General features: G+C 56.3%; 1 protein-coding gene across 1 annotated transcript; it reads right to left on the bottom strand.

Moving 5' to 3' along the window:
• Positions 1-3,447: 3,447 nt before the first annotated feature.
• Positions 3,448-8,850, bottom strand: LBHD2 (LBH domain containing 2). The gene is made up of 4 exons (XM_070593342.1): positions 8,725-8,850; positions 6,808-6,894; positions 5,001-5,157; positions 3,448-3,828 (listed from the first exon to the last, which is right to left on the bottom strand). The coding sequence occupies exons 2-4, from the start codon at positions 6,874-6,876 to the stop codon at positions 3,731-3,733; spliced, it is 324 nt and encodes a 107-aa protein (XP_070449443.1). The 5' UTR covers positions 6,877-6,894; positions 8,725-8,850; the 3' UTR covers positions 3,448-3,730.
• Positions 8,851-21,635: the final 12,785 nt, after the last annotated feature.

The raw sequence follows: 21,635 nt of genomic DNA, 5'->3' as shown, positions 1-21,635 counted from the left end.
TTTCCAATTCTTATAAGGACACTGGTTCTGTTGGATTAGGACTCACCCTAATGGCCTCTCTTTGGCTTAAGCACCTCTTTAAAGACCTTATTTCCTAATACAATCACCTGCTGAGGTAGTGGGAGTTAGGACTCCAACAGGAGAATTTTTTGAGGACAAAATCCAGCCCATAAAAGATTGGAAGGCACCTGAGATGCTATAGCACCCAACTGCCATCTGCAGACAGCCAAGTCGGACCCAGAGATGCCAGCACCTCCTCCAAGAAGCCCTCTGGTTTACCACTTGAGCCTTCTCCCTGAGCCCTGAGTTCCCCTCTGTGAGGTGGGGTCATAGGAATCCCAGCTGAAGCCCGTGAGGCACCCAGCTGGTTGGATGGCCCTTCCCCCCCAGCTCAGGCTGACCTGCCCACTGACCTCCTGTTCCACATGTCTCCAACAGTCAGAGACTAAGAGATGGGAGGGGCAAGCACAACTCAGGAGTCAGAAAGGGACCCCCTTCACCCCCTGCACCCAAGGTGACCACCCACGTTCTTCAGTAGGAGTCCTGGAGCAGCTGTATCCTGCTGGGAGCCCTGGGACCCCTGTCAGGTACATGTTCTCTACCCATGTTGCATTGGGACACTGACTCAGAGAGGCATAGGAACCTGCTCACGGCCACACGGCTGGTGAGAGAGAGGCCAGGACTCCAGCCCAGGTTTCTACCTCCGAGGACTGGGTCTTCCCATGGTGCCAGGCCCTGGTGGACGTTGCCAGCTGACCCTCCTGGTCTCCTGCTCACAGGGTACATCAGAGTCCTGGGACCTCCAATTATGGGTCACCTCGAGTCAGGAGACAGGTCCCTGAAAAGCTAGTGGCACCCAGGGTCTGGGGGATTGCTCCCAGACCTCTCCCCGACTCCCAGCTGCACCCCACACCCACCCAAGCCCGTGCCCACTTTTCAGCATGAGGCCGGGATGGTTCTTTTATTCTATTCCTATGTTGTTTTTCCCCAACTTTCTCAGTAAAATCTCTTTGGAAAAGTCCCAGCCTTGTCTCAGAGGAGCCTCAGGCACAGGCCTGGCCAGGGTCAGGGGAAGGCAGAGTAGAGGGGGCAATTGAGAGGGAGTGGCACAGGGAGGACCCCATGGAGAGTACAATTCCACCTCCCCCAGTTGAGCTGCACAACCTTGGGAGGGGCACTTCTGCCTCGGAGCCTCAGTTTACTCCTCATAAAATGAGGTTGTTGTTGGAATCAAATGGGTTCACCTCAGTGGAGGACCTGGCTCCCCGGTCAGAAGGGGCAGGGACAAGGACCAGATGGTTTCCTGTCCTATGGGTTCCTGGGAAGCCAGGCTAACACAGCCCAAATGTAGATGCCAGAGGCAGCGAATTCTACGTACACTCCTGCCTGGTCCAGGGCAGAGGCCAGTCGAAGAACAGGAAGCCTGGGCTCCACCCTCTGCGCCTCACCTGCCGTGGGCCTTGGCAGGGGACTGCCTCTCTCAGAGCCTCAATCTCTCCGAGACGAATATTGCAGAGTTTAGGTGGCCCAGCTGGGAAGGGCACTGGACAGTGACGTCCGTTCTTTCCGCAATGACCCCAACTGACGCCGGGGCTTGGGGGGTGCGGGGTGAGCGCCACAGGATGATTCCAACCGGCGTTCCCTGGGTCGCCCAGCACCTGCGTTCCCAGGGCGGGGCCTCGGGAGATTCGGGGCGGGGCTATCGAGTGGGCGTGGCATGGATCTCTAGCACCGCTGGTACGGCTACCCGGCTACTGCGCACGCGCCATGGTTAGGGTCTGGCGCGTGGCGGTGGATGGACTGGGGCCCAGCTGGTTTTAAAGGGGCCGGGTCTTGTGGGATAGGGGCCCGCTCTCTGCGGGGCAAGCAGATCGGCAGGGTCGAGATGCTCTGCCCGCCCGCACTGGACTGCCTCCCTGGGTCTTACCCCCCACCCCCAGCTCTGATTGTGGGTCATTTCTACTCAAGAACTGCCCTGTTAGATGGTGAGATCCAGAGTGGCATTCTGGTCTCCCCTCATGCTTGGGTCTCAGGCCAACCAGCTCAGCTATTTGTCAGCACTGGGACCTTGGGAAAGTTGTGTTTAAATGAATGTAAGACTGCCTGGGAGGGTGGGGATGAGATCTCAGTAAATGACACCATCTCCCACCTCACACTGCACACTAGGAACCCAGAAATCACCTCTGCTTCCTCAGGTCCCTTCCCCCACATCCTATGTGTCAGCAAATCCTGGCAATGCTTCCTGTAAAATATCTGTCCTCTTCCCCCACGCCCCCCTTGTGGAACAACAGGAAGGACAGGAGGGGAAGGACAGGAAGGACCTTGAAGGACAGCCCAACCCCTCTCTTAAGCTATAGACAGGGAAGGGCCCACGGAGACATCCTGGGCCTGTGTACCGGGCCCATGGGGCCATGGAGTTAAAATTAAAACAAGCTGCCAGGCAAACTTCCACACCTCCGCCTCCCACCTCTCCTGAATTTGGGGGGTGGGCTATTTTTAGAGGGAAGGTGTGTTGGAGAAATGTCTTATTCATCTTGGAGGTTAGCAAGAACAGAGGGGCCTGTGTTTCCCGCCTCCCCCTCCAAACTTACCCGGCCTTGTTCCGCCCTGCCTGGGCCCAAGGACTTTGCTGAGCTAACATTTGTGCAGGGCTCCCCCCACCAGGCCAGACCCTGAGCTTCCTCAGGCCAGGTCAGGCTGGCCCAGGGCAGGGGGCTAGGTTGGAGGAAGGGAGGAAGGGAGGCACAGCTAGGGGGCAGGCCCTGGCGGTGATCAGGTATCTGCCCCCCATGCCAATCCCGACCAGCCAGCAGGGCTCCCCTTGGGCAGTGGGACAGAGCCAAGAGGCAATGTCCCTGGACCCCAGGGAGAGACAGAACCCTCATGTGGGGCAGGAAGAGGGGCCTGCCCACCCAGTCTCCCACATGGGCTCTGAGGCTAGCTTGGTGGCTTCCCAGCCTCAGGGATCCTGTTATAGCCAGGGCTAGGACTAGCCTTGGTCACCTCACTTCACACTTCAGTTTCTTCATCTGTAAAATGGGACTTTGCAAGGATTTAATGAGATCCAGCCCAGAAGAGGGCACCCCACCCCACATACCATTCCTGTACCCAGGGTGGAGGGGGATGAAAGGAAGGACTCCTGCCCTCAGGGTCCAGCCAGCACTGGAGGCCCCAAGGAGGGCCTGGAGAAAGCTGGTCCTGCCTTGTGCAGCTTGGCTGAGGTAGAAAAGAGCAGAGCAGAGGGTCTTAGGCAGGGGTGCCAGAAGAGCAAATGCCACAGCCACTGGAAAGCCCCACCAGCCACCCTCCGTGTAGACCACCCAAGTGGTCACTCACTTGGCACTCAGCCTGGTCAGCCTGGGCTTGGAGCCGAGGCCCTTGCCTGAAACACCACTGGCAGAACCAAAATTGTCCTCAGCCCCTCGAAACCCTACCAAATGTGCCCACTGACCACCAGGAAGAGATTTATTTCAGCTTCAAATCATGGAAGAAGGAGGGATGTGACCCAGACCCTGGGCCGTGGATGGGAGAGGGCAGTGGCTATGGTTCTGGCCAGTCTGGTGCAGCCAGAGGCAGTGGCTTGGCTCTGCCCACTGGGTGCTGGGCAGGCCCAGCCCTCTCTGTGAGTCAGTTGGGCCACCCTGGGGCTGAGGCCCTCTCAACTGTCAGAGAGCAGGGGCAGGGTGGGCAGAGCCCTGGGACAGCAGAATCTGGCTATGTCCTTGTCTTCTCACTGGGCCGGGGGGTCTTGGTCCTTGGAGCAGGCACACTCGCTGCCGGCGTCATCCGGAGCCTTCCCTGGCAGTCCCGGCAGACTCAGTGAGGGGGCTGCAGGAACATAAAGGCCTCCATGTGGTGGGGGCTGCGCTTACCACATGTTTGCAAGGGAATCTGTGAGCGTAGGGGCTGCAGCCGGGCAGGGCAGGCACCAGGGCAGGGCAGGCCACAAGTTGCCCATGGTGAAGGAGGGAGGGGTGCTGGATGTGAGGTCTAGGCAAGGGAGGGAGGACAAGGCCTGGCTCTGGGAAGAGGAGCACCCCTCGCCTGGCATACCCACCAGAGTAAAGGGGTGGCAGATTTGGGGGGTCCAGGGCAGACCTGGGGACCTCCCCAGTGCCCAAGTCCCAGTGGTTACACAAGGTGTGGCCCTGGACAGAATCTGACAGAGGTTGAGGGGACTTTGGGGAGAGGTGGGGGTTAGGGCAGGGACAGGCCCCTTCTGGGCCCGAACTGCAGGGGGCGGCTGACCAGTAAGGGCTGCTGCCAGGGCGGGGGGAGCCAGGAGAGACTGACGTCTAAGGAGGGGAGCGGGCAGTCAGGTTGCCAAAGCAGCCCCAGCTGAGGCTGAATTCATTTCCTCACCTGGGGACAGACTCCTCAGGGAACTTCAGGGGAAAGAACTTCCCGGGCACAGCTCACCCATCATGTGCCCCCCACAGAGGCCCCCACTACCCCGCCTGCTGTTCCTCGTGCCTCAGACCTGGCCCTGGCTGACCCCTCTCCTCACCACGCCTCCTCCTCCCAGAAGCTTCCCCAGCTCTGGCAGCCTCTTGGCCTTTAACCAGGGCACCTGCAGCAGGGACAGGAGCCTGCCACGGGGCTGGCCCATCTCCCCACCTCAAAGGTGCCAGGGCTGGGCCTGCTCAGCACTCACACCCTCACCCCTTCCAGGCCCTAGTGGGCAATGCACACTTGTCCCAAAGGTGATGAATCATGAGAGAGGGAGGAGGAGGCAGGACTCATGCTGGGGGTGAGAACGGCTGTCATTCATCCAACAAACGCAGACCCGTGTGCCAGGCCTGGGGTCACAACAGTGGATGAAGTGACCTTGTGTGCAGGTGGGAGGGGCGATGGTGACAGGGAGAGGGTCAAGGGCGGGCAGATGGGTGGGGTGTGAGCAGGCTGGGGTGTGGAGGGCCCTGCTTGCAGAAGCAGGCAAGAAGGAGACCCTGCTTCTGACTCCTCTCTCTCGGCACCCCTACAGGCAGCCCCTCACTCACCAGCAACAGCCTGGCTGTGGGTGGACCCCTTCTGGGCACCCTCTGGGGGCCAACGCAGCTCCCCACTCTCCACAGCACCTACTTCGCTGGGCTCTACCACAATCGAGGGCAGCCGCTGGCCCAGCCGAGGGCCCTTCTCCCGGGCACCCACTGCAGCCTGCAGGAAGGGTGGCAGGGGTCAGGACAATACCAGACCCTGGGCCCCCACTCCCTCCCATACCTGTCCTGCATTCTGCCCACTGGGAGGGTCAGGGGCTCCCTGCTCAGTCTCCAGGGCAGGAGCAAGCATGTGTGTGCGTGTGCATGCCTGCTTATCCCCCAGAGGGTTCCAGCCCCTCCTGCATCTCACCACTGGGGCTGGAGTACTCAGTACCTGGGGTCGCAGCTCTCTGGGGGCACCATAGGACCCACTTGGGCTCAGCTCTTAGGCCCATTTCACAGACAGAAGCCTGAGGCTGGGGAGGCCAAGGTCACACAGTGAGTGAGCCCAGGGCTTCAGTGCATCCCCGGCTGCCTCCAGTATCCTGCTCAGCCCCTTCCTAGGGTCTTCCTTTCTGGGTCCTTAGCTTGCTCCTCAGCTCAGAGGAGCTGGGAAGCTGTTGCTATGGCAACCTGAGCATCTTGCTCTGGGCTCATTGTTCAGTGCCCACAAGAGCATGCGGGGGCACCTCCCTAAGCCCTCCTGGTGCCCTCAGCATCCCCTCCTTCCATTCGAGGCCTTCCGAGGTGGAAGCCAGAGCCGCGGGTGCACAGACCACCAGCCCCAGCACCACAGCAGCCCTGACTTGCCTGCAGCATCCCAGCTCTATGTCTTTTCTCAGGCAGTCCCCTCCCTGGAGCTCCCCAACTCCCATCTCTTTTACCTAGAAGGATCCTTGTGTGGTGCATATCTGCCTTTCCCCAATGGCATGAGTGCCTCAAGGAAAGGCAGGCACACAGCCAGCAGGACTTTGCTAAATGGCCCTGAAACCACTGCAGCAGAACCATCTGAACATGTTTAAATGCACATTCCTGGGCTCCAGCTCAGACTCATTTTAACCAACTACGCCAGGTGACCCTGAAGTGTGAGAAGAGGTGTCATTTGGCTGGGCCATCTATGGAATCAGAGGAACAGCAGAGCGAGGAACACAGGTCCCCAACGCCTGGACCCGCCTGCTGGCACTGCCAGTCCAGGGGCTCCTTCCCCTCCTGGAATCCTTCCCCACCCACCATCCTCCTTCCTGCCTTCCTCCAGGAAGCCCTGCTGACCCCCAACCAGGGGCGCTCCTCTGCCCAGAGTGTGCCACTGGGTGAGGGAGGTCCAGGCCGGCAGAGCTTGGAGTACCAAGGCCTGGTGTCCACGCCCTCCATCTGCCCTGCCAAGGAGGCTGTGTCTGCAACCCCAAGCTCCAGAACCCCCTGTGTAACTCTAGGCTGGTCTCCGTCTCTGGCCCCAGTACTGCCCCCATGCCGACAATGAGAATGGCCCAACTCTAGAACTCAGAACATCAAGACTGCACCCCTTGTGTAGGGACCCCACTTTTTAGCTGCATTAACACCCCCTCCCCAGAAAGCTAGAGCTGAGAGCAGGGGACTCTGGCATTACCTCACCCAGCAGAGAGCAAACTGCCTTGGGGAGGAAGCCCTGGGGTCCCCAGGGTCCGGAAGGGGTGCTAAGTACACCACGGCAGCTCACCCTCAATTGCTTTATGCATCTGACTTCTACAGAGGAGCAACACCTCCCCCACCCAGATGGTTAAATTGAGACTAGCTCCCTCCTGTCCCACAGGGCTGAGGGCGGGCAGACCCCAGGGCCCCAACTACATACCTTCCCTGCTGGGCCTCTAGCCTCCTCAGCTGGGCTTAGCTCTGGCATGGCAGGCTGGGGAGCACTCATGCTGCTGCCGCTATCCAGCTGCAAGGAGATGGAAAGCAGAAACAAGGTGTCTGCTATGGGCCAGGTGCTGGATCCTACCCTCGTCCCGGAAGCTTCAGGCTGCTCCAGCCCACACCCACACTACCCCACCCCGGGCCCAGCACCCATGGCTCCAGCTGGACCTCCATCACTGCTGCTCCCCGCCTGAGCCCACCATCAGAGAGGGCACTGGACAGGCACCACACAATGTGCCCAGAGCTGAAGAGGGGCGGGGGCAGGAGGGGAAGAGGCCGACCCAGCCTTAGGACCCAGGAAGCTTTCCTGGAAGAAGGTCGGCTGATCTGAGGCCTAAGAGCTGAGCAGGAGGAAGCCAGGGCAGCAGGGAGGAGAGATAGTGTTCTGAGGCAGGGAACATCGAGGAGGGGGCACAGAGAGGCAGGGGCCCAGATGGGTTTCTGAGACAGGAGGCTGGAAGCAGCACTGGCTGGGGGTGAGTTGGCCAGAGGCAAAGGTGCCCAGTGTCCCCTCCCATCCCCTGCCGACAGCAAACACCCCACATACACCCAGGGCCAGGCCCTCGACACTCACAGCCCAAGGGGAACTGACATCCTGCCTGAACTTGGCCATGCCCACTCAGGCCAGGCACAACGGCAAGGGAGCCAGTCCAAAGACTGCACAGCAATGACTCTGGGAAGAGAGGCCCTGCTGGGACTCATGGACACCAGCCTCAGACCTTCCCCCTGCACTGAGCCAGTGGCAGAAAAGGGGGTGGGATCTGGCAGGCAGACACCTAACTTTGGCACTGGCTGGGAGGCAGCAGGGGCCATAGGCAAGGGGCAGGGGAGTGCTGGGAGGGGACTGGGCAGAAAGAGCAGTGACCAGCAGGATGGAATGCCTGTAATGTCCTGTTGGTTGTGAGGCAGAGGTCCTGCGGGCACCCAGCTAAAGGGGAGGGCTGCTATTCTGGGAAATGAGGTTTCTTTCACCAAACACCCAGCACAGGTCAGCTTAGGTCCCACCGACAACCAGGGAGGCTGGGAGGGGGCTACACGCTGCACCAGGCATCCCAGGGCAGTGGGCACCTGAGCCCTACCCACCTGCGCCTCCACCCAATCCCAAAACTGTGAAAGGTCCCTGGTGCCCTGCTGCTCCCAGGTCTGTCCCTCCATGGGATCCCCGCCTGGGATCCCATCCCAGGACCCCGGCTAGAGCCCAGAGCAGCCAGGACAGAGTCCAGGAGAGTGGACTCAGAGATCCAGACAGATTCAAGAAAGAGCCACAAGGAGAGTCAGAAAAGACCTCTGGCCACAGAGACAAAGCAGAGATGATAGAGCTGGAGAAAGGGAGATACAGAGAGAAGATAGAAACAGACCCAGAGTGACGATACAGACAGAGGAGAGAGGAGTGGTAATAGAGACAGATGATGGAGCTGTCACCTTGAGCCCAGCCAGAGTCGGGGTGGGGAGGCATTCGAGGTGGGGGAACATGACAGGACAGGACAGGCAGGCAGAGAGCAAGTGCTTACCGGCTGCCGCCCCACTGCCCCGCACCAGTGTCCAGTGCCAGAGGGTGCATTCGCACATGGAGGGCTCCCACCACCCACACCTCCGCGGGCTCCCAGGTGTGTAGGGCCACGTATGACTGTGCGCAGCCCCCAAGGGCACTGCTCTTGCCCAAAGCCTGGCGTCCAGCAGCCAAGGGGTGACCGTGGTCCCCAAGTCCTCCGCTTCCCCAGGGAACTCCAATTCAAAACCCCTAATCCTGTTCCTCCTCTCCCACCCACGCCGCGCCTGACCGCCAGGGCGCAGCGGAGACGCAGGCCGGGCAAAGCTGGGGAGGGGGCGCCCCTTACGCCTCACTCACACTCACCCGCCGGCGCTGGATGCTGGCGCCGGTCCAAGCCACCTGGCCGACCCGGGAGCTGCTAGCCCTGTTCACCCTCCTCGGCGTTCTCCGCCCACAAGCGCTCGCTGGCCCGGCCCCTCATTCACACTCACGGCCTTCTGCGAGCGGCGCGCGGCCGCGCTTCCGCCCTCCCAGCTCCAGCTCCCAGTAGCACCCCGGCCTCATTCTCCCTTTGACAAGACCGCATCCCCCAGAACCTGATCCTGGTCACTTAAGGCCCTGAGCCTCAAATCTGAGGTTCAGGAATTCAGAGGGAGAATTCAATGGGATCAGATACATAGAAAAAGGACACCTTCCAATTGGAAGGAGTGAAGAGAACAAGGAAAACACCAAGTGGGAGGGCCCATATCGGGGGAGAGGTGTCTCCACACTGCTCCCCTCTCATCTTCATCCCCAGTCTCATTCCCAAAAAGGAACAAAAGAGCCCTGGGACAATCAGTCTCATCGAGTCTGGTGTACATGCCTAACCCCTGAGGCCAAGGTGCATAACCTCTGCTCTGCCCCACCAGCATCTAACATCCCTTCCACCATCCAGCATCTAACATCCACTAACAGTTATCTAACATTCAGCTTCCACCCAACATCCACAATCCACTGTTCAGCAACCACTTATCCAACCACCATCATCTGTCATGCATTATCTATTCATGTATCACCTACAATTCAGTAATCATCCAACCATCATCCAACATCGACCATCGACTATCCATCATCTACCATCAATAATCCAACATCTGTCCTATCCACAATCCACCATCGAACTTCCTCCAACCAATTACCATCCACCATTTAACCACTATCCAATATCCAACATCCATCCACTATCCACCAAGCACTAGCCAATATCCACCATCCAACAGCCATTAACCATCCAACCCCAGTCACCATCCACCATCCCCTATCTATCCACCATGCATGTATCCACTCACCACCCACCCCTACCATTGACCAAGCATCAATACACCATGAAAATACCCATCAGTCCAACAGTAATTCACCATCCACCCATCTACCACCTGTCTATCCATCATTCACTGTCTAACATGTTTCCATTAATATTTAACAACTATCTATCCATCTACCATTCATTTATCCATCCACCACATACCTGATTGCCAATCATCGATCTACCATCTATCTACTGTCCACTTATCTGGATTTATCCACCACCAATCCATTAGCCTCCACCCATCTAATCAGGCACAATTCATCTAACTACCGTTCGGTCACCAGTCATTCACCATCCCTCATTCGTTCATATTTCTATGCACTACAATCCACCAGCCACCTACCATCCACCAATCATCTACCACCCATCCATCTCTTATCCCTATCCACTACATATGTATCCATTCATTGTCCATCTCACAATATCCTCTATCCATCCATCCAGTATCCAGCCATAATTCACTATTCGTCCAAAACGCATTCAAGTATCATCTATCATCCATCCATATTCATCCACTTTAGAAAAATGCATCGAGTGCCTTCTATGTGCTAAGCACTATTCTAGGTGCTAGGAATAGAGTAGAAAGATAGCAGTGAGCATTCATCCACCATAATCCATCCACCAATTTATCTGTGCATCAGCCCTTATCCATTATTCACTATCCATCCAATATCCATCTTTATTCATCATCTATTTACCATCTACTTGCCACCTATTCATCTTCTTTCATCTATACATTAAACTACCCATTTTCCAGGCATCACTCACCACCTACCATCCATCCACCATCTCTCCATCATCTGCCCATCCACCATTCACCTTTCATGTATCCATTTTCCAAGATGTAGCCATCTATCCTTTAACCATCATCCATTCATTACCTAAGCATCATTTATCCATCCAGAATCCATCCATTCGTTATCTATCTACTATCCACCTTCCATCTATACTTCCACAGAACACAGAACATTATCCATAGACCTAGCAACCATCCATTTATTTGCCATCTATTTCTCCATTCATGTGCCATCCAGCCACTATTGTCCACCATTCATGATCCATCCATCAATCATATATCTATTCACATTTATCTACCATCTATGCTTCCATTCTCTATGGATAGATCTATCACAACCATCTACTTACTATTTATCCACCATCCATCCATACTTCCATGATTTATCCACCCACCAAGCATCCACCATCCACCACCTACTACCTGCAATTCATCTGCTATCTATAGATTCTTTCACTGTCCATCAATCCGTCAGTTTATTATTCATGTCCATCCACCATCCTCTATCAATATGCCGTCTATTTTATTATCACTTAACCGACTACCATTACATAGATTCATCCACCGTCTTCCATCCATCCACCATCTAGCACTACCATCTACCATACTTCCAGTACTCATTCAACCATTATCTATACACCCATTCACACCCCCACACACACATATACATTCTGCCATTGCATCCATCATTCACACATTAGTTCACCTCCTTATCCAATAATTCATTTCCTACCAACCATCTATCTACCTGGTAATTCACCATCAATCACTCTGCCATGCATTCATCTATTATCCTTATATTATATCCTTATGCTATCCATAGACATAAACATCAGTTAACCATTCCAACTTCTCTCTCTATCACTCATTTTTATCATTTATCCATCCACCCATCCTCTCATCATTCTTTTGCCCACTCATTCATAAACTAAACATTTATTTATTAATAAATATTAATATTAAACATTATTACGCAGTGCTGGTGCTGGGTTCTAGGATCATCAAAATTCATGATCTGATGAATTTACATCCTGATGGTTCACAAAGGGGAAACAGGTCAGATAGAGAGATATTATGTCTAAATCTCAGTGCCTCCATCTGTGCCCATGGGATGGCTAGAGCTCTTTGCACAGTTTCCTGGGAGGAGGACCAGGGAGGGGGCATCACAGCAGGATCAGCGGAGGGACGATCTAGGCATCATAGCATGGGAGACCTGATGATCTGGGTGTAAAGAGAGGTGAGACTGGAAACAGAGGTTGGCAGAGATTATGCAAGGCTGGGAATACCCAGCTAAGGGATGGGTGCCTGGGAGCTCTGGGAGGCAGGCAAGCACCCCAGTCAGCCTCGTTCCGAGAAGGGAGCCCCCTACTCATACAAATACACTTCTCCAGTGGAGAGTACCTGAACCAGAAGGACAGGGGCTCGCCTTAGCCTCACACAGCAATGATGGAGTGGTCACTGTGGCTGCAACTGTACCGTCTCGACGCTCAGACACCTTGTGTCAGGAAAGCCTATGCTGGCAGGCCCCCTTCCCTCACCCCACCTCCCAAAAGGCCACTCCACCTCCTTTCCACTTGGACAGGAATTGCTCTCCCTCCTCGTTAACGAGGGTGCTAGCTGTCACCTAAGGTGTTGGTTGTTATCCAAGCTGTTAGCTGACAATGGTCTCGTGGTTGCCGGGGATTGCTCCTGACAGGGCTTTCAGGAAGTGTTGAAGGCCCTAGAGGCATAAAGCTCTGATGGTGGGGCAGCAGGCTGGGGACAGGGAGTATCCTTGAACACAGGCCTGGAGGCTCACATCTGAGCCTGCAGAGTCAGCCCTGGGGCCCATCTTGGCCTTCAGTCTGCTATTCTGCTTTTCCCCTTCCCTCTTGCCCTGCATTGTAGACCCTTCTCCACAGGAGACAGGCAGATCTGGAGGCAGGAGCTATGAGTCCTGGTCACTCCCAGCCGTTGCCGTGTGTCCTTGGGAGGCCCTGACCTTCTCTGGGCCTCTATTCCTGCCAATGCAGTAGGAGGATGAGGTGGACTAAATGAAGAGTAAGGACCAACCATCTCTGAGGTTCCCTGGCCGCGGTGGAGCTGGAGTTATCCCCTTCTCAGCTCCCTCATCCGCACAAGCACCCTCCAAAGCTTGAACAGAGGCGAGGGCAGCGTGCCTGGGCTGGGTACTCACGGCGGGCGGAATCCTGGCTCTGGGCCAGGAAGGCTTGCTCTCTGCGCCCTCTTGTGGCCGTCATGGGGTAAAACACCCAAGACTCCCGGTGGCATGGCAGAGCAAAGTGACAATAGAAAATAGGGTTAATTTGAAACATTTCATATTTTGAAGCGCGATATGAGCACCGTCGTTTTAAACTTTGTCCTCACGTGCTAATTCTCTGTGAGACAGGACTGAGCCCTTCTGTCCTTGGTGGGCTGGGCGTTGGGTCCTAAGTAAATGACCCCAGGGGAAGAGTGGACGCCCCCAGCATATGGATTGACCACGAGGGAAGAGGGAGGTCCCGCTGGAGAAAACCTCCCCCTCCCCTACTGACTGTCTCACTCCGCTAGAATGAAAGGCCTGAGACAGGGATTTTCAACTGTCTTGCTCCAATCCTAAATCTCCAACCCCTAAAGATTGGTTGACTGCACAAAGTTTCTGGACGTTTCTCTCTAATGTAAATAATCGGACTTCAAAGTTTTTAAAAGCGCCATAATAAGAAAATTACACCGACAGAGGCAGCCCCAGGGAGCAGGGGCGAGCAGGTGTGCCGGACCCAGTGTGGGGCACAGAGCAGGGCGCCCTTCCCAGGGTCTATGGGACCCCAAGAGCCGACGGCGTTGCCATCGGCCACCACCATGGCATCTCCTGAGACCCCCGATGTGCCCCAGGATGAGTGTGGGGACAGATGCTGGGGCTGGGGGGTATCTGTCCTCCCAGTGAGGCTGGAGTGGGGAGAGGAGGACCCAGGCCTGTCCCCAGACGTGAGCCGCCCTCCCTTGACCTGCACTGCCGCGGGACTGAGCCTAACTCGGGGGAACGGGTTGAATGGGGGCCCGAGGCCCGGCGGCCGCGGGAGGATGGGACCGCGGCGAGGCTCCGTCGGCCCCGGTTCGGCGTTCAAGGTGGGCCCGGAGCTTGGCTGAGCTCCACCTCCCGCGCCGGGCGACAGACGCCCGCTCCCCTGGGACCAGCGACGGCGGGCGAGGGGGGCAGCCCTGCGCAGGCCGAGAGCCCTGGGGTGCCCGCCCCTGAGCCCCACTCCCCGCGCCCCCGAACCGCACGCTGGAAAGGCAGGTTGCGGCGGCGGGCCTGCGCCTCGTACCCCCTCCGGCGGGGCGCGGGTGGTGAAGCCCGCGCCCAGTGCGCCCGCCGCGCGCTCTCCCTGCGCCGGGACCTCGGAGCCTGTCTCTCCGTCCCGGTTTCTCTGAGGCTGGCCCTCTTCTTTCTCTCCCGGGGACAGGTGGGGATTCTGGGTGGCACGAGCCGGAGAAGAGGGGCCCGGTTGACAAGACCTGTCCGAGGCTCCGAGGCTGGCCAGCTGGGTCCTGCCTCTGCTCCTGGCAGTCATGAGTGCTCAGGGGACTCTAGAGATTAAAACTCTGACCCCCCACCCCCACCAGCCCCAGGCCATGAGCCCTGCCCAGCCTGCCTCTCCCTGAACACAGCAGGATGAGCTGGGGTGAGACAGCTGGAAGGGCCAGGGACAGCACTGTCCCTCATGGAGGGCGGGCCCAAGGTGAGGTGAGCAGGATGACATTGGCCCCCTGGTGACCTGGGCAGGCGTGACCTTAGTCAGCTCCCTTCCTCTCCGGTGTCTTGGTCAACTCTTGTCTTGGTCCTTGCCCACTCAGCACCGCTGCCTGCAGCCTCTACCCCTAGCACAGCCAGAGAAACTGAGGCTCGGAGGGAGAGGATGGGACGGAAGATTGGAGGCAAAGCCAGCCAGGATCTGGGCCGGCGCCCAGTGCCACTCTGCACCCTGCTCACTGGAGGAGGACGGGGCTCGCTCCCATTTCGCAGCAGGCACCCCCCCCCCCCCCCGGGGCGCTAGCTCTCCCAACTCAGGGAGGTCGACTCCGGAGGGAAGGGGAGGGTGAAGGGTCTGGAGGACTCGGCGGGCCCATCCGAGGTGAGGTCTGTATGCCGATGGTCTGGGAGGAGGGAGCAGTGCTCAATTTCTGTTGAAGGACAGGTGACCTGGGACACATAGGAGTGGAAATGAGAGGCAGCCCAAGTGTGGGGACCACGGTGCCAGCAAGTGACCTGGGGCTGCTACTGCTGCTGCAGAGTTGACCAAGACACCAGGGAGGAAGGGAGCTGTCTAAGGTCACGCCTGCCCAGGTCAACAGGGGGCCAAGGTCATCCTGCTCACCTCACCTTGGGCGCACCCTCCATAAGGGACAGTGCTGTCCCTGGCCCTTCCAGCTGTCTCACCCCAGCTCATCCTGCTGTGTGCAGGGAGAGGCAGGCTGGGCAGGGCCCATGGTCTGGGGCTGGTGGAGGTGGGGGGGGGGGTCAGAGTTTTAATCTCTAGAGTGCCCTGAGCACTCATGACTGCCAGGAGCAGAGGCAGGACCCAGCTGGCCAGCCTCGGAGACTCCCCAGGTCTTGCCAGATGTGGCCACCCCACCATCACACCATCGAGCTGCTGCTCCTGTTCACAGAGGTGGTGACAGCTCCTTCTCCAGGATGTGCTGGTAGATGAGCTATGACTGTCATGAGCCACCTTTGCTTTTTTGTTGTTGTTGTTGAGGAAGATTAGCCCTGAGCTAACGTCTGCTGCCCATCCTCCTCTTTTTGCTGAGGAAGACTGGCCCTGAGCTAACATCCGTACCCATCTTCCTCTACTTTATACGTGGGACGCCTACCACAGCATGGCTTGCCAAGCTGTGCCATGTTCGCACCCGGGATCCGCGCTGGTGAACCCTGGGCCAGCGAGACGCAGAACGTGCGCACTTAACCTCTGTGCCACTGGGCCAGCCCGAGCCACCTTTGCGTAACAAATACAAAGTTTAAAATGTGTGCCCATTTATGCATACATCCATTCGTATAGCATAGAAATGTGGGCAGTGCGGGCCACCACCTCCTCCTGCGTCTATTCGCCAAATGCGCAGCGGGATATCTCCCGCACCAGGCACACCTTGCGAGTGGGAGCACACGCCCCAAGCCCTGCACCCCAGGAGTGTGTTGCGCTGGGCACCCGGGGCGGGGGGGAGGAAAGGTCTAAAGAACTTGTGAGGGGGCGGCCCAGTCAGCAGGCCCTGTGGGGAGAGGCCAGGTGTCCCCACTCCCTGACCCTCGGAGAGCCAGTAGGGGGCCGCAGGCACCAGCTCTTGAAGGTCGGTTTAGGGAGATTATCCTCTAGCTCTGAGAGAGGGGCAGGTTAGACCCGGGATGATAATAGCAATTCTAATGATGATGAACTGGCCCGTTATGGAGCACCCTCTGTGCCCACCCTGTGTGTTGTCTCATTTAGCCCTCACAGCCTTGCCAGATGGGGACTATCATACCTATTTAGCAGAAGAGGGATAATTTGCTAATGGGTGTAAACTTCCCCTGGGCTCAGTCAGGGGACGCAGTGGACTGGCCAGGCAGTGTCCAAACTAGATGCCACCCTGAGGGTCACTGCACCCTGGGCTCCCTCTCTCCTGTTCTCACCCAGCCCTAGGGGAGGGGGGAGTGGGCAGGAGATGACTGCCCATCATGGCCCAGAGCGGAGGCCTGGGAGGGAACTGGCTGAGGGGATCCGTCTAGAGCCACAGCAGTGGTTCTCAGTCTCGAGCGTGCAGTAGAATCGCACAGAGGCCCCTGCCTCAGTGGTTCCTCTCATAGTGTCATAGGTCTGGGGAGCATTTCTAACAGGTTCCCAGGGGCTGATGCTGCTGGCTGGGTCTGGGGACCACACTTTGAGAACCCCAAGGTGAAAGGGGTGGCCAGAGGAAAAGGAATGTCCTCAGTCTACCCCTCCCAGGCCTCCTCTGTCCACACCCCAGGCAGAACATGTCAGTCTTGCAGCCTGGAGATGCCTCTGTGTTCAGCGGCAACATCCAGGCCTCTGCTGGCCGCACAGGCTTCTTAGAGGAAGTGCTGGCTCCTCCATTGTGTTGCCCTGCACCACTGGGCAGGTCTCTTGCCCACTCTAAGCCTCAGTTTTCTTATCTGCACAATGGGGAGGGGAAAATGGCTGTGTGCAGATGAGGGAGAGGCTGTGTGGAAAGGGCTTGGCACAGACAGGTCACACGGGTTAGTATTCCTTATGGGGCGGTTCTTTCTTCCCAGGAAGAGGATGCTGACCCCCGTTAGAAGGAGGCACCTTGCTGCTTGGAGGAGAGGCAGCACATGATGGGCCAGGGTGCTCAGAGGCAGGCCCGGCCATTACCACAGAGCCTCAGTTTGCTCTTCTGAAAAAGGGGGCGATTCCTGTCCCTATCTCATGGGTTTCTCGGCGGTTGGTCTGCAAAGTGCTGTGCACAGGGCACTTAGAGTGTTTGCAGTCCTTGCTGTGAAGCCTCGGTGTACTCCTGAAAGGCTCCCCTACTCTGGACTCCCTTCCCTGACTTCCTGGTCCAGCCTCCACACCTGCCCCTTCTAGGCAGCGAGTAATTTCCTCTGGGAGGGGAAATCCTAGGTCAGAGGGTCCAAAGGGTCCCCTTTATCCCTGAGGCAGTGGGGAGCCATGGAAAGCTTCTGAGCAAGAGAGAGATGTGGTCAGAGCCAGCCTTTGGGAAGATGCTGCCAGCAGGCAGTGGAGGGTGGGGGAGGCTGCCAGGTAGGGGAGTGCATGCAGCAGGGCAGGGGTGAGGTCACACAGGCCCTCACCTTCCGTTGTCTTCATAGTGGTCATCAACTACTATCTGTTAGTACAACTGTAGGACTGTCAGCACAAAATGCACCCGATATGACTGCAGGCTGCACCCACGACCTCACTAAAGCCTCACAGAGACTCTGCAATGGAGGGTCTCCATCTCCCCTTCAGACGAGGAGCTTGGGGTCACAGGCTTAGTCTGGCTCCTCTAGTCTTAGTCCTCTCACCCAGCCCGCAGAACATCCCTTGTGGACAGCTGCTGGGCACTGCTCGGTTCAGTGCTTTTGGATGCAAGGAACATTCCTGGTGGCAATGGGGCATTTCCTGCCAGGACATGCATGGGGGGATTAGGAGGGCAGGGCATGCAAACTCACACCCAGGTCCACCCAAGGTGCCAAGGAAACAAGAGGCAGCACTCTTGAGAGAGGATCATCTGACCCTCCCTCACTCCCTGCCTACTGCTGCCCACTTCTCAGGCTCCCTGCCTACAACCTCATGCACACACATCTATGGGGGCACTTTCTTTGTGTCTGATCCTGGCAGGGTACCAGCTCATCCCCGTGCCCTTCAAAGTCCTCCACGTTGTCAGCTCAGAGGTTGAGAAGGAGGAAGAGAAACATGCTTCAGGAAGAGCCATGGTCCAGAGAGTCAGGAGGCAGGAAACCTCAGGAACCACTGGCAGGGTCACAGCGGCCACAGGACCCAGGCAGCGACTGGCAGGGAAGGCGGAGCCTCTGCAGAAACTCCCGTCAGCCAAGGCCTCCCTGCCCCCCACCGCTCCCCCTGCAGTCCAGGCCTGCCCACCTCACCGCCATTCCACACTGGCTGCTTTCTGTTCCTGTTCTGTACCTGGGGTTTTCTCTACCTGGAAAGCCTCACACAGCTGCTTCCTTCTTGTTCACTTCTCAGCGACAATGTCACTGGCGCAGAGAGGCCTCCCTGCGTCTTCCCTGTGTCCCCATCTATAAGGCGGCATCCCCTTCCCCCTCGATCACGTTACCATGTCCACTTTCCTCGAAGCCCTCACTACTCTCCCAAATTCTCTTTTTACTCTTCTGTGCACTGGTCTGTGGTCTGTCTCCAGATTAGAGTGGACACTTGGGTGTCTGTCTTGGCCGCTGCTGTATCCTTGGCACCTAGAACAGTGCTGGCACATAGCTGGCATTCAGCAGCTTTGGGCTGATTGAATTAATGGTTCTACATCATTTCTTTAGTGGCTACATGGAACTCCATATTATGTCCCATTATTTATCTATATGTCTCTTGATGGACATTTAGGATTTCATTATTCTAATTGCAAATAACCCGGTAATGGGAATATTGCTGTAGATATGACTATATATCAGTCAGAGTCTCAGCATGGGCACAGGAAAGCAGGGAAATCAAGGAGCGTATAAAAAGTGGCCTAGTTACCAAGACATGGGCAGGGTTTGCAGCAGGCGAGAGGGGATGGGGGAGATCCCAAGGCTGGCAGTGGTGGGGAGCTATTGCCACCTCTGGGTCCTCTAGGGGAAGAGGGAAGGGTGGCCAGAACCTGGGGACAGCTGCTTCAAGGGGAGGGGCCCCAGGCAGGCTGTGGCTGCAGTGATGGGGAAGGGGGAGGCGGGAAACAGATACCCGTCTCACTCTCTCGAGTTCCCCATCTCATGGGTACAGCCCATTTAGAGCACAAAGCAGGCAGAGAATGGTGGAGAGTGGACCGGGAGGAGCAGAGGCACACTACCCACCCTCAGCATCCACCCTGTGCTGTGGGGAAATGTGTCCTCAGTGCCCAGGGCTCACGATGTCCCACCAGCCTCTGATCCTCCTGGGTGATGACAATGGGGGAGTGTACCACCCTAAGGCCTAAGACATTGGACATTGGCAGATCTCTTCATACGAGGTAGGGGGTGGAGATGAGGGAGAAGGAAACAGTCCCTGTGAGGCATGCAGCGACAGCCCCCACTTCCGCTTCCGGCATGTTCTTTAACCACCGACCCACACCCTCTCCCCCTCTCCCAGCTCCTCAGCAGCACTTGGTTGGGTTATTTTTTGGGTTTTTTTTGAGGACGATTAGCCCTGAGCTAACTACTGCCAATCCTCCTCTTTTTGCTGAGGAAGACTGGCCCTGAGCTAACATCCATGCCCATCTTCCTCCACTTTATATGAGGGACGCCTACCACAGCACGGCTTGCCGAGTGGTGCCATGTCTGCACCCGGGATCCAAACCGGTGAACCCCGGGCCACCAAGAATCAGAATGTGCGCACTTAACCGCTGCTCCACTGGGCTGGCCCCGCAGCACTTGTTTTTTAAGCCTTGGTAGGGTGACCCAAACTTTTGCTCTTTCAGGACCTGAGTCCTTTATGGGCCTGTTAATGAGCTCCCTTCCTTTTCCCAATAAGAACCATTAAGCACCGCAGTGAACCCCCGGGCCCCACACATAGCCCATCTTGCCCCATGTGTAGACCCAATCCAAACTCCCTCTGATGATTGGGATCAACATCCCAGGCTGCTTGGTGACCCCTTCTCTGCCTCCTGGTCATCAGCACGTGGAAGCAGAATTAGTCGGTGGGGGGAGGGGGCAGCCTTGGCTTTAATTCATGGGAGGCATGCCTGTGCTTCCTGATGGCAGCATCCCTTTCTTGGACACTAGCCCAAGGTCACAGGAAGGAAAACAACAATTCCTCCAGTGTTTTATTTGGTGTAATAGTGGGAAGGGCCACGCCCACCTCTGTTGCTTGGTTCCTGGACCCAGGCATTTGGGCTGTGGGGGGATGGCACCACAGAATGCCTGCTGGGTCAAGGCATACACCACACCCTGTGAGACAGCTTTAACCTCACAGGGTGTTGGCTCTCATCTAGCACCATAACTAGTCTTTTGCAGACCATGCCACCTTTCTCTCAAAACAGCTACTTCTGGGTGACGGCATGATGGTAAGTCCAGGGAATTTCTTAGGCATAAACTTTCTGCCATAATTCCTTCACCATAAAATGAGGCCCTCAGTCCAACGTGATGTTGCTTGAGTTGCTATGGTGATAGATAAATAAAGGATTCTGCAAGTCCACGAATGGTGGTGCCGGTAGCAGTGATACAGCTGGAAAGGCATGTCCTGACCTGAAATATGCAAGGACAAATCACTGCCCTTTCCATGATGGAAGGGGTCCAATGTCATCCACCTGGCCACCAGGCAATTGCGTGGTCCTCCTGTGGAATGTCACCATATTAGGAGCTCAGTATGGGTCCCTGCTGTTGACAAGGCAGTCCCTCAGCCATAATGGAAGCCAAGTCAGCTTTGGTGAGGGAAGTCCATGTGGCTGAGTCCTTGGTAAGCCTCCATCTCTCCCTCCTTGGTCGCTTGTACATGGCCTGTTGAGCAAGCCATGGGGTAGGGGAGGAAAGAGGCTGATGTCCTCAGAACGGGTTATCTTGTCCACGCAATATCAAGAGCCTCCTCCACAATAGATGCCCTTTGGTGAGCATTCATTCCCATTGCCACTCTGTGCCCATTCTGAGAGATCCATCTGCTTGTCTTTCCCCCAGATCTCCCAGAAAAATTATATTCTTTCCAAGTCTCTGATTGGCTGGCCAACCCTTAGCCACTGCCCACGAATCAACGTCAAATTTTTGCATTCTGGGAGAATTTCTTTTCACCACTGTCTTTCAGGGCTTCTCTTGAGAATGTGTGCAAAGTCTTAGCCATCCACCACTGGCTGGAGCCAGCACCTCAGGCAAACCAATCTTTAAACCAGGCTGATGCTTTTTCATCCTATATTGATTGATCACAACACTTCCCATAGCTCTGAGTTAAGAAGAGTTGGTAAAACAGTAGGAGCGGATACCACAGAGTCTAAGACACTATTCATGAAGTTTACTTTTTCCTTCCAGATTGGTTTGGACCCAGTCTCATTTTACAATGGAATGCTGTATGCGTATCCAGCATTATGATTTAGTGGATACAATAACATCTATTTTGTGATGGACATCTTGTGTTGCATAGTTTCTTACTATCCATGGCCAGGCATTAAGTCTCTACTAAGACCCAGCAGCAAGCCAGGAGCTGCCTCTGAAATGGAGAAGAGTTGTTGGCAGAAGAAGGCACAGCCTTATTCTGAAACCCTGAGTGTATACACAGTGATTTTCCTATTGGGACTTGCTCCACAGAGCATCTCAATCTGCCACTCACACTCAAAACCACAGGGGCTGCTGGATCATGAGGCACAAGTGGCAGGGCAGCTGGCTCTAAAGCCTGGACCTGCTGAAGAGCCCATTTGTTCTCTGGGTTCCACTCAAAATTGACAGTCTTAGAGGATATCCAATAAATGAATCAGAGAATCTGGCCCAAGTAATGATCGTGTCTATAA

Source organism: Equus przewalskii, chromosome 25, assembly GCF_037783145.1.
Source record: "Equus przewalskii isolate Varuska chromosome 25, EquPr2, whole genome shotgun sequence".
Taxonomy (NCBI): domain Eukaryota; kingdom Metazoa; phylum Chordata; class Mammalia; order Perissodactyla; family Equidae; genus Equus; species Equus przewalskii.
The sequence above is the reverse complement of the archived record's forward strand: the minus strand, read 5'-3'. Positions and strand labels throughout refer to the sequence as shown.